Source organism: Python bivittatus, unplaced genomic scaffold, assembly GCF_059951505.1.
Source record: "Python bivittatus isolate LINGU-HERP-01145 unplaced genomic scaffold, Pbiv_v1 ctg000850_np1212, whole genome shotgun sequence".
NCBI classification, from domain to species: Eukaryota; Metazoa; Chordata; class Lepidosauria; order Squamata; family Pythonidae; genus Python; species Python bivittatus.
In genome coordinates, this window is record NW_028277112.1 from 21435541 (window position 1) to 21449285 (window position 13745).

General features: G+C 36.6%; 1 protein-coding gene across 2 annotated transcripts in view; it reads left to right on the forward strand.

The window, feature by feature from the left end:
- APC (APC regulator of Wnt signaling pathway) overlaps nucleotides 1–12526 on the forward strand; it is an 83860-nt gene extending 71334 nt beyond the window's left edge. For both annotated transcript variants that reach the window (XM_015888315.3, XM_007429575.3), the window contains exon 17: nucleotides 1147–12526. In XM_015888315.3, the coding sequence (XP_015743801.1) occupies nucleotides 1147–7702 (6556 nt within the window). In that variant the 3' untranslated portion in view covers nucleotides 7703–12526. The remainder of the gene's footprint in view (nucleotides 1–1146) is intronic.
- Nucleotides 12527–13745: the final 1219 nt, after the last annotated feature.

Genomic DNA, 13745 nt, shown 5'->3' on the forward strand with positions numbered 1-13745 from the left:
CCCAATCTCCCCAGCTAATATCTTTCCCCACCTCCTATTAGCTTCTGATGTTAAAAGTAAGGGTGGCATATCCAATTTGCTGTCTTCCCTACCTAATCTTCCCAATACCTTCTTTTCCCTGTACGTCCTTAGCATCCATGCACCACCACAAATGACCTTAGCTTTTTCTCCACTCTGTCCACCCCAAAACACTTCTGCCTGTGTGTTTAGATCTATGCCCAAACCAAATATGTGTGCTTTTGGTCCATACCTGGGCACAGACCACTTGAAACTGGCCATTCCATGCACAGAATGATTTCCGTATCCCTACAAAGGCAAGGCCCCCTTTCTACACCTAAAATTTGGTGTAAGGCATGTAATGAAGTATCCTGAAATGAGCAGCTTCTTGTGAAGGAATGTATGACCTTGGGAATGGGGAAGAATGAGTGACCTGTTAAGGGGAGAATTTCAAAAGAGACTGTTCAGTTCTAAGAAACAGAAAAGTGTGAGAAAGAAATGCAAAATAAATCTGCCTTGATATTATTTGATATAATATAGAGTAGAGAGAAACTCTGACAGGCTTTCAAGATTCTGTTATTCTACCTACAACAAGAAAGAGAATTTCTAGAATCCCTGCCATGCTTCTTTCTTGAGATTACCTACCTCAAAGGGCTGACACTTGCCAGATTTCAGTTGGGTGGCTGAGAGGGTAGGCAAAGGCGTTCCTACCAGTTTGGAAGCAGATTTGAGTGATAATACATTTGTGGTGGACATGTCTTGAAGGGGGATGTGAAATATGCCAAGGTTACAAAGACAAGTTTCTGTCTTCCCCAACTCATGATGTGATGGGTAGTCATATACATTTAAATAAATACATCTCCATTTTTAAAAGATGTTTAAAATCTACTGCCTCTTTTTACTGTTGTTATTGTGACTACCTAAATTAAAATTCACATGGCTATCTCCTTTGTCATTGGGGCAAGTAGATGATCTGTTGGAAACAGTTGTTTCCATAGTACTGTACAACATTTTTGATCCAGTCTTTAAGAGGATTTGTCATTCAGATGCTTAAGAGCCATGTTATCTATAGAAAATAACACGCTGATACATTTGAGGTTTTTCATATTGTTAATGCAATTATTTTTTATGCTTACACCTTAATTTCAGGCAAATATTGAGAGAGAATACCTGCTTGCAAACCCTCTTACATCATTTGAAGTCTCACAGTTTGACAATTGTCAGTAATGCATGTGGAACATTGTGGAACTTGTCTGCACGGAATGCAAAGGACCAGGAAGCATTATGGGACTTGGGAGCAGTTAGTATGCTAAAAAATCTCATACATTCGAAGCACAAAATGATAGCCATGGGGAGTGCTGCAGCTCTAAGGAATTTAATGGCAAACAGACCTGCAAAATATAAAGATGCTAATATTATGTCTCCAGGTTCAAGCTTACCATCTCTTCATGTCAGGAAGCAAAAAGCACTGGAAGCAGAATTAGATGCTCAACAATTATCTGAGACTTTTGACAACATTGATAACTTAAGTCCCAAAACATCTCACCGCAATAAGCAAAGACATAAACAGAATCTTTACAGTGAATATGTTTTGGATGGTAATCGCCACGAAGATGGAGTTTGCAGGTCAGAGAATTTTAGCAGTGGTAATGTGACTGTACTTTCACCATATTTAAATACTACAGTGTTGCCTGGCTCCTCATCCTCAAGCAGAGGAAATACAGAGAGTTCTCGTTCTGAGAAAGACCGGAGTTTAGATAGAGACCGTGCAGTGGGATTAAACAGCTATCACTCCTCAGCAGAAAATTCTGGCAGCTCTTCTAAACGAATAGGAATGCAAATTTCTACTGCTGCTGCTCAGATTTCAAAAGTAATGGAGGAAGCAACAAATATTCATATTTCACAAGAAGAAAGAAGCAATGGATCTGTAACAGAAATTCACTGTTTGTCAGAAGACAGGAATGCTTTAAGAAGAACTTCTACTGCTCATTCTCACACAAATAGTTACAACTTTCCAAAATCTGAGAACAGGACATGTTCTCTACCATACTCAAAAGTAGAGTATAAAAGAGCTTCTAATGATAGCTTAAACAGTGTCAGTAGCAGTGATGGGTATGGTAAAAGAGGACAAATGAAGCCTATAGAATCTTATTCTGAAGACGAAGAAAGTAAATTTTGCAGTTATGGACAGTATCCTGCTGATTTAGCTCATAAAATACACAGTGCTAATCATATGGATGACAATGATGGAGAATTGGATACTCCAATAAACTATAGTCTGAAATATTCTGATGAACAATTGAATTCTGGAAGGCAGAGCCCATCCCAGAATGAAAGATGGGCAAGACCTAAGCATGTAATAGAAGAAGAAATAAAGCAGAATGAGCAAAGGCAATCCAGAAGTCAAAGTGGAGCTTATCCTGTATATCCTGAGAGTGGTGATAATAAACACCTGAGTTACCAGTCAGCTTTTGGACAGCCAGAATGTGTATCTACTTTCAGATCACGAGAATCCAGCAATTCAGAACAAAACAGAGTAGGATGTAATCATGGAATAAATCCCAAAGTGAATCAGTCCTTGTGTCAGGTCGATGATTATGAGACTGATAAGCCTACTAATTATAGTGAGCATTACTCTGAAGAGGAACAGCATGAGGAAGAAGATCATCCAACTAATTATAGCATAAAATATAATGAAGAGGAGCACCATGTGGATCAGCCAATTGATTACAGTCTTAGATATTCAACAGATGTTCCTCCTGCACAGAAACCATCTTTTTCATTTTCAAAAACTCCATCAGTGCAGAGTAATAAAACTGATCATATTTCATCAAGCAGTGGAAATACATCATCTTCTGCTGGGTCAAAAAAGCATAATCAGCTTCATCCAAATTCTGCTCAGAATAGGGCAAGTCATACTCAGAAGCCTACATCCTGCAAAGCACCTTCCATTAACCAGGAAACAATACAAACTTACTGTGTAGAAGATACACCAATATGTTTTTCGAGATGTAGCTCTCTATCATCTTTATCATCAGCTGAAGATGAAACAGGACGCGACCATTCCACACGTGTAACGGATACTGATAACTTTCTGAAGATAGTGGGAATGAAAGAAAACAGTGGGAGTCTGTCAACAGCAGTTACGACTAATGAAACCTCATTAGCTTCCCAGCACCTTAGAACAAAACCAAATAGACTTCAGACTTCTACTATATCTCCTTCTGATTCAGCAAGACATAAAGTTGTTGAGTTTTCTTCAGGTGCCAAATCTCCTTCAAAAAGTGGTGCTCAGACTCCCAAGAGCCCACCAGAACATTATGTACAGGAGACTCCACTCATGTTTAGCAGATGTACCTCTGTGAGTTCCTTGGATAGTTTTGAGAGCCGTTCAATTGCTAGCTCTGTTCAAAGTGAGCCATGTAGTGGGATGATAAGTGGTATAATAAGCCCAAGTGATCTTCCAGATAGTCCTGGGCAAACAATGCCACCCAGCAGAAGTAAAACTCCACCCCCTACACAAGTGACCCAAGTAAAGAGAGAAGCAGCCAAAACAAAAGTATCAAACGCTGAAAAGAGAGAATCTGGACCAAGACAAACAGCTGTAAATACAGCTATTCAGCGGGTGCAGGTATTGCAAGACGCTGACACTTTGTTACACTTTGCAACAGAAAGTACACCAGATGGGTTTTCTTGCTCATCAAGCCTAAGTGCTTTGAGTCTTGATGAACCATTTATACAGAAAGATGTAGAATTGAGAATAATGCCTCCTGTGCATGAAAATGATCATGTGAATGAAGCAGAACTTGAACAGTCAAATGATACAAAGGATAAACTAGAGAAAAATACAAAAGAACCCACTGAAATAGAGAAAGATATACTAGATGATTCAGATGAAGATGATATTGAAATATTGGAGGAGTGTATTATTTCTGCTATGCCAACAAAATCTTCACGTAAAGTCAAAAAGCCTTCCCAGGTAACCGCTTCTAAAATACCTCCACCTGTAGCCAGAAAACCAAGCCATCTGCCTGTATATAAACTACTTCCTTCTCAAAGCAGATTACATTCCCAAAAGCATGTTACGTTTACGCCTGGTGATGACATGCCACATGTTTACTGTGTTGAGGGAACACCAATAAATTTTTCAACAGCTACATCTCTGAGTGATCTAACAATAGAATCACCTCCAAATGAACTGGCCAGTACAGGGATTGCTGTTTCAGGAGTGGAATCAGCTGAAATTGAAAAGAGAGATACAATTCCCACAGAAGGAAGAAATACAGAAGATGCTCAAAGGGGAAAAAGTGGATCTACTGTTGGATTGAATGATGACAAAACAGAAGAAGGTGATGACATCCTTGCGGAATGTATTAATTCTGCTATGCCGAAAGGGAAAAGTCACAAACCTTTCAGAGTGAAAAAGATAATGGATCAGATCCAGCTAGCATCTACATCTTCCTCAATAAATACTAAAAATCAACTAGAAATAGAGAAAAAGAAACCAACATCACCAGTAAAGCCTATGCCACAAAGCAATGAGTACAGAACACGCTTAAGAAAAAATGTGGAGTCAAAAAATAATTTTAGTAGTGAAAGAACTTATAATGAGAGTAAAGAGACAAAGAAACAAAGTCTTGAAAATAATTCAAAAGATTTTAATGATAAACCTCCAAATAACGACGAGCGTACAAGAGGAAGCTTTGCATTTGATTCTCCTCACCACTATACTCCAATTGAAGGAACACCGTATTGTTTTTCTCGAAATGACTCTTTGAGTTCCTTGGAATTTGATGATGATGTGGATCTTTCGAGAGAAAAGGCAGAACTGAGAAAGGAGAAAGACAATGAAATTGAAGCCAGCTCTAATACAGAATATATTTCAAATCAACAATCAGTCAGTGGAACACAAGCTTGCCAAAAGCACTCTTCATCAGGAAGAAATCAACCCAAAATTTTGGGGCAAAACCAGACCTCTTTTTGTTCATCAGCCAAAGACATTACAGCTACAGATGAAAAAACACAAAATTTTGCAATAGAAAATACACCTGTTTGTTTCTCTCGTAATTCCTCTCTGAGTTCTCTCAGTGATATTGATCAGGAAAACAACAATGACAAAGGAAGTGAACCTATAGAACAAATAGAATCACCTGATAAACACATTGAATCAACTAGAGCACAAGTTTCTGGATATGCTCCTAAATCATTTCATGTAGAAGATACACCTGTATGTTTTTCAAGGAACAGTTCCCTCAGTTCTCTTAGTATTGATTCAGAAGATGACCTTTTGCAGGAATGTATTAGTTCAGCCATGCCTAAAAAGAAAAAGCCTTCAAGATCAAAGGGGGATAGTGAAAAAATTAGTTCTAGAAACATAGGTATTTTAGCAGAAGACCTCACATTAGATTTGAAAGATATACAAAGGCCTGATTCAGAGAATGGTTTCTCCCCAGATTCAGAGAACTTTGACTGGAAAGCTATTCAGGAAGGTGCAAATTCTATAGTTAGCAGCTTACATCAAGCTGCAGCAGCAGCATCACTATCTAGACAAGCTTCATCAGATTCAGATTCAATCCTTTCATTGAAATCAGGAATTTCCTTAGGATCACCATTTCATCTTACACCAGATCAAGAAGAAAAACCTTTTACTACTAATAAGGGTCCAAGAATTATTAAACCAGGAGAAAAGAGTACATTGGAAAATAAGAAAATTGAGTCTGAAAATAAAGGAATTAAAGGAGGAAAGAAAGTCTATAAAAGCATGATTACAGGTAAAACTCGATCTAATTCTGAACTTACAAGTCACTTGAAACAGCCCTTGCAAACAAATATGCCCTCCATTTCCCGAGGTAGGACAATGATTCATATTCCTGGAGTTCGAAATAGTTCTTCAAGTACAAGTCCAGTTTCTAAAAAAGGACCACAACTAAAGAATGCAGCATCCAAAAGTCCTAATGAAAGCCAGTGTTCTACTAGCTCTCCCAGAGTTACCAAACCTTCTGTGAAATCTGACCCAAGCCCTATATCCAGACAGCCATCTCAACAGGGTAGCTCAAGTAAAGGGCCTTCTAGGTCAGGTTCTAGAGATTCTACACCTTCTAGACCACAACAACAACCATTAAGTAGGCCTCTGCAGTCCCCTGGCAGAAACTCAATTTCACCAGGTAGAAATGGCATAAGTCCTCCCAATAAGCTCTCCCAGCTGCCAAGAACAGCATCACCAAGTACAGCTTCCAACAAATCTTCAGGTTCAGGAAGAATGGCATATACATCACCAGGTAGACAAATGAATCAGCAAACTGTAGCAAAACAAACAGGATTGCCTAAAAGTACTAGTGGAATTCCTAGAAGTGAATCTGCCTCAAAAGGATTAAATCAAATTTCTGGTATCAGTGGATCAAATAAAAAGACTGAGTTATCTAGAATGTCATCAGCCAAATCAAGTGGGAGTGAATCTGACCGGTCAGAGAGACCTGTTTTAGTACGTCAGTCAACTTTTATTAAAGAAACCCCAAGTCCTACTCTAAGAAGGAAATTGGAAGAGTCTGTCTCATTTGAATCTTTGTCACCTTCTAGACCAGACTCTCCAACCCAGTCCCAAACACAAACTCCAGTTTTAAGTCCATCACTTCCTGACATGTCTTTGTCTGCTCACTCAGCCATCCAAGCCAGTGGTTGGAGAAAGTTACCTCCTAACTTGAGTCCCTCTTTAGAATACAATGATGGGAGGCCAACAAAACGGCATGACATAACTCGATCTCATTCTGAGAGTCCATCCAGATTGCCAATTAACAGATCAGGGACATGGAAGCGTGAGCACAGTAAACATTCTTCATCACTTCCTCGTGTAAGTACTTGGCGAAGGACAGGAAGTTCTTCCTCAATTCTTTCAGCTTCTTCAGAATCCAGTGAAAAGGCAAAAAGTGAAGATGAAAAACAACATGTAACTTCTTTTTCTGGACTCAAACAAGGTAAAGAAAATCAAGCACCAACAAAAGGGACTTGGAGAAAGATAAAGGAAAATGAAATTCCTCAAATAATGACAAGTCCTCCTCAGAATATCTCATCAGGTCCTACCAATGGTGCTGATTCAAAAACTCTAATTTACCAGATGGCCCCTGCAGTCTCTAAAACAGAGGATGTATGGGTGAGGATTGAGGACTGTCCTATTAATAATCCAAGATCTGGAAAATCTCCAACGGGAAACACTCCCCCCATTATTGAGAGTGGTTCAGAGAAAAGCAGTATAAATAGCAAAGATTCAAAAGATCTTCATGGAAAACAAAATACCGGAAATGGAAATGTCCCTGTTCGCACCATGGGTTTAGAAACCCGATTGAATTCATTTGTTCAAGTTGATGGTCCAGACAAGAAAGGAACTGAAACAAAAATTGTTCTAAGCAATTCTACAGCTGCCCCAGAGACTAGTGAAAACACTCTGAACGAGCGCACCCCATTTAGTTCCAGCAGTTCAAGTAAACACAGTTCACCCAGTGGTGCTGTTGCAGCACGTGTGACGCCTTTTAACTATAATCCAAGCCCCAGAAAAAGTAGTGTGGATAACAGTTCTGTTCGGCCATCACAGATACCAACACCAGTAAATAACAGTACAAAAAAACGAGATTCAAAGACTGAAAGTACAGATTCGAGTGGTGCGCAAAGCCCTAAGCGCCATTCGGGGTCTTATCTGGTGACTTCTGTTTAATGAAAAATTAATGATGTATTGATACATGTGGATTTTTGAAAAATAAAACAACAAAATTGTGGTTACCCCCCCCTCTTTTTTTTGTAAATAGTTTGATTCTTGTAGAGGGTCCTTGTTCTGGAAGCCATATATGATATTCTTTGTCTTCACTAATAATATTTGAGGGAATCCCAATTGATAATTTAGCAATAAAATTGCTAAAATAATTATATTTGTACAGTATATTTTACATATATTTAATTAACATCCCATAACTTTATAATTGTTTTGATGGGTTGGGGGAATTTAGAAAGATGAAAAACAGATTAAAATAAATAATTCTATTAATATATCACTCACTTCTAGATTTGCAAAATGGCTAAATAACTTCAGGGAAAAATTGGTATTTATGCCAAAAAAAAAAAAAAATTCCACCTTACTATTTGTGAAGCCACCTAACCTTTTAATTAATCATGTGGCTGTGAAATTCACAGTAATATGGTTTCTGCTGAACAAGCCTTTTATTCCTGCATGGATAGAGCTGATGGTTCATTTTCTGAAATGATAATTAACATTTCTGTGGTCACATAACGTGCATAGATAGTTATAGTGTAATGAATACATTTTGGTTTTTGTGCTCTGCAAAAAGAAAAAAGAAAAAAAAGGACATCTGTGTATGTGTAAACCTTGAACAAAATTATTTTACCAGAACTAGATTTTAACTGACAGTAGGTAGGATTTTTGCTATGCTGTAACTTGTTGTATATTCTGGTATTTGAGGTAAGATGGCTGCTCTTTTATTAATGAGACATGGGTGAAGTCTCAGCAAAACTAAATGACAGAATAAATTATTGCTGTATGTACATTTTGTTGTGTGTTACTTTTGCAGTACATAACAATGTTTAATTTTAATATGTTTAAGAAATATGTTTCATATAATGCATTTCCTCAAAAGGCATGTTGGGAACAATAATTATTCTACTGAAGTCAGTGGAAACATTCTTACAAATTTGAATGGATCTGGGTTGTATCCACTGCCTAATACAGTCGCACACTGGTTTTCTTCCAATTTATAATAGCTGTTTATATGTATCAGCTGCAGCATTAGGAGGTAGCATTAGTGTTTTCAGCTGAAATGTTAGTTGGTTCCTCCAATACAGAAAAGAGGCTAAAAGAAGTACTTCCATAGATATGCCCAAAGGCATAAATTTCATATTGCACAGCCTAGAGTGCTTTCAATATACAAATGCATTTTATTTTGAAAAGGAAAATAACTTGGAAAGTATTGAGAATGAAAGTTGCTTTGAATATTTTTTTCATTTGGCCTTTTTTCATTTGGTTAATGCACTAGAGACAATATACTAAATTTTAGTGTCTTATAGAAAATAAGATTTGTATATTAAACTGCTCTGGACAAACCAACTTGGTATTCACATATATTTTTACTTTAGAGACCTTCCGTAGACTGTTTACAGCAGAAGTACTCTACTTAACTTAAGTGCCTCTATACAGAAATAGCAACTTGTGTGTGCACGTCGTTAATTAAAACAGTAGTAAGCAAGTCAAATGTGTATCTCAGGCAGGTTTCCATTATTACAATCCAGTTGTGATTATTTGACTATGAAGTTCAAAAATCTGTTTAGAAATGTTCTCAGATAATCCAGTTTAATTCATAAGTCAGATCAGTGCTTCTTACTGTATGGGATGCTACAACAACTGTTATAGTATAAATTTTAGTTTTTCAGACCAGACGATAGCATCAAGCTAGTGTGGCATCAACAGGTAGTATGCATTTTCAATTGATTGGTGGCCAAATTCACACATATCAGGAGACTCTGGATAACATGAGAAATAGTGTCCCTGCTACTTATTTCCCTATCTTTTCTCTTTTTACACTTAAAATAAAGCATTTTTATATTAACCATAGTTGAGATTAATTGCAATTTGTCTAGGTCTGGACATCATGATAAACTGCATTTACTCCATGATAGGAAATCTAGGGACTTTCCTTGGGTGTTTGGGACTGCAGCTCCTGCAATCATTTGCCAGTGGCCACAATGGCCAGAATTGATGATGTCCAAAATACCTAAAGAGTACCAGGTTTTCTAACTAAGGCTTAGCCTAAAACAGAAATAAGAGCTTCTAAACTCATGGCTGTGCTGGAAGAGGAGGCAGTAGACCATGCCTTGTAACAGTAAATTTATTTAGCATTACATAATTGTATCTTATGATGCAGGCTTGATTCTTAATTTCCCAGCCTCTATTCCATTTGCTAAAAAAAAAACAAAAAACGCACAGACATAGGTAGGCAAGGTAGTCCAGTAATACTAACTCTAACATTACTAAGACCACAAAAATAAGTTAATTTAAATTCAAGGGGTCTCCCGAAAAGTATTGCATAAGAATATATGTAATTCTATTACTGATTCTCCATCAAAAAGATTACACATATTTATGTACTCTTTGCCTTTTAACTGGGCATATTTACTGGCATACCATATTGGTAGAATATCTTATGTGAACACAAGGCCTGCCTATCATATATATAATCTTTGTGATGCATTAATGTATATGTTTCAATGTACATTTCAATGTGTGGCATCTAATATGGATCAGTAAACAGGATCAGTATTCAGTACGGTCCATCTCCATTTACCTTTCCTCACTTTCTGTATAAAGAAGATAGGGAAATATAACGGGAAAAGCCCATCATGTGCTCCCGTCTTTGCTGACTATTAAGCTTTAATGTGGCATCTCAAGATCACTAGTATTGCCGTATTTGTACTTGCTGATTACTGCAATTTTGCTTCTACTGAATTTAATCACTAGCTTGTAAAAGTGATGCACCGTACAGTATGGATAGAACCAAGTCAAGAAATTAAGGCAACATTTTTTTAAAAATCATCAGATTCTTTTAAAGTTTTTCTGCTTCTTTCCAGAGTTTTGCTAATGAGAATTGTACTAATTTTCTCCACTTCCTTATTTGTGAGTTGATGTATAAGCCAAGAGCTTTTCTTTTGTAATTTAATTCTCACTTACACTGAAATAAACCAATTATTTGACAAACCAAAGTGCATCTTTTTAACAAAAGGACCCAGAAAATGTGCATGTATTAATGTTTCTGCTTTTTATTTACATGAAGCATTTTTAGTTCCAATATATCAAACATATATAGATTATTATTGCTGCTGTCCATCATTTTAAGATGTTCATTTAATTGTGAATTCCATTTGCTGTCAGTTTATTTATCCAAGTCATTTATTGTCTGTAATATGCTCACTCCAAACCATGTAAAGAACTATTCATTGCAGTTCACTGTGCATTAACAAGATAAAAAAATCAGTATTCTAATAATTTTTTATATCCTGCTTATCAAGCCATCCTGATTTTTACATATAAAAAGGAACCATATTGTGTATCAAATGCCCTGCTGAAATTGGAATCTGGCGTAATCTCTGTTGAGGTTTGCATGCAGCTTTGCCATCGGACATTTTGGCTTAAACTAGTTTTTCACTGACAGCTGATTTCTAGATGTTGCATTATAATTATTTATAACCCTGGAGCAGGTATAAATTTGGACCTAAAATGTTATGACATGTCAGCTCAATATTTGATTCTAGTTGGCCTCAAAAGAGCTCTGATAGAGATGAAGACATCTGGCTCTTGACAATGACATTTGGAAAGATCTAAGTACTTCCCCCTCCTTGTATTGGGGGATGGGGGAGGGTCTATGTGGAAGACCTCTCTCTTGTGCTGGTTATATAACCAATTCATGCCTTTTGCCTAGTTCATGGAGAGCCCTCACATGTGCTAGATGTAACAATATTCCTGTGCAAAAGTGATTATGTCAGTTATATCTGTGCTTCTATGTTGCACTTTCTTCTTGGTGAGTGGCCCAAATAACCTTTCTTAATTAACAGCTGATCTTGAGGATTGCCCAATTCTGCTTAATCACCATAAGTTTGACAGTTAATGTTGTAGTTACCCTGATAAAGTTACTGTTTGTATATCTTTTAATGTGTTCTTTTGTCTGTCTTGTTTTTGTTTAAATTCATCCATAGCATCTTGTTTTTTTAAATAAATTAAACTAGCTAGCCGTGACCTCAATATCTGGAATGGGCATTTTCAAAGCAGAATCTGAGAACTGTAAAACTGAAAGGGTTGAATACGTTTTCAACAGTACGGTGTATAACTGATAACTGAATGGTTGCTCAACTTCTCAGAATTTCCCATGAGATTTGTAAATTAGAAATGAGCATACTATGTTTAAGTTTGTGTGCGTGGGTATCCATGTGCATGGATGTATTTAAATACACACACAGCTATCCTTGGTTCCATTCTTTCTTAAACTAGATTGAAAAATTACTTTAAGCACAAGAGAGGGTTAAAGTTGGTTTACTCCTAGATTTATATTGAATAGATATTAAAATAAATAGAATGGAATACAGGATACTAATATATCATGCACAGGCTTTGGCTTAATACAACACTTTTCAGAGCTAGACAATCTTTCATACAATTGTCCATTATTGCTGTTGAGCAAATACTTAATGTATGGCCTTTACTGGACACAATCTTTTGTCTTTTAATATATGTATTCTGGACAAAAATGCAGGTATTTATTTGAAAAATTTCACTCATCAAAAAACAATCTGGAAACATATTGGTTTGAATCTTGGTTCAAAATATATCTAAAATAGCTTTTTATCGTATTTGAAAATACGTATTTTATACAATCTTCTCGAGAGCTAAAACTCTACCTGCTAAAAATGTATATATGGTTTGTTTTCTGCAAACTGCCCTTTTAATTATTTAAAATAAAATCTCACTTTGCTAAACTATAAATCTGCAATATGGCATTCCTATAATTAATCATGCAAACATTTCACTGCTTTTTCTTAGTACTGACATGGTCCAGCAGTTGTTGCCTATCTTCATTTATAGGCCACATCTAGAATGAGGTACTACATGCATAAAGATGCCAAGGGGTAAGGAAATGTCAGTTTACATGGATTGCATCCAGATTTATAGATCTGTCTAAAATGTGGATACTCTAAACTGATGCAATGGAAGAACCTATTTATGGATTTCATGATGGAACAAAGGGTTTTTATTCTAGTGAACCCCAGGCTACCTCCAATTCACTTTTGAAATACACCTTTGGGAGTCCACTACCAGTGGAGATATAATAGGGAGATCTATGCTTTAAATTTGCTGTGGGTACCCCAGAAAATTTAATGGCAGACATTTTTCTAGCCAACTTTGGGACACTTCTGGCTCATTCAAATCACTTCTAGCCAAGAGATCAGGTTAGGGCAATATTGAAAGCTTAGGCATACTTGGGTACTATTGAAATGCCTAGGATAGGTCAATTATTAACTTACCCATTGATTTCAGTGAGACTAAAGCATAATTTCGTTTCAGTGTGACTTTTTGTGCTTCATTAAAATATTAAAGTATATTTCTTGAAGGTGTTTGTATATGTTGATCAGCTTTACTGAGTATGATAGAGCCAGATGCTTGTGTATTTTTTAGCACTGATCAGCTGTTGGATTATGTGCCAACATTCAAAAGTGTTGGGAAACTCAAGGGAGCAATGGCTTACTGTTAAGCACTCACTGCTTCTTTTTTTTTTTTTAACAGTTGTTTGTTTTGGAAGCCCTTGATTTTAAAATATGCAGCCTATTTGCCTATGTAGTCAGCTGCTTTCTGTTTCTAAGGACCAATCTCACAGATATTTTCTCAGAAGATGAGCAATATAAAAATGCCTAGGGAATTACAATACATGTAACTAAATGTATTATACTCATGAGGCAATATGGAGCTTTGCTAGAAGTTGCAAGTCAGCACACAACAGAGATATATAGATAATTTATGTTTTGAAAAATATAAATAGGCACATACTATGAAAAGATTTATAGTGTGTATATATACATATATAACTGCTATATGCCAATATTTTCAATTAATGCTGAATAGGATCAGTGAAGAATCTTATCATCTGGATCAGCTAAAAGTTGTCACATACTTAACCTTCTGGATCAGTAATAGCTGAAATCTAACA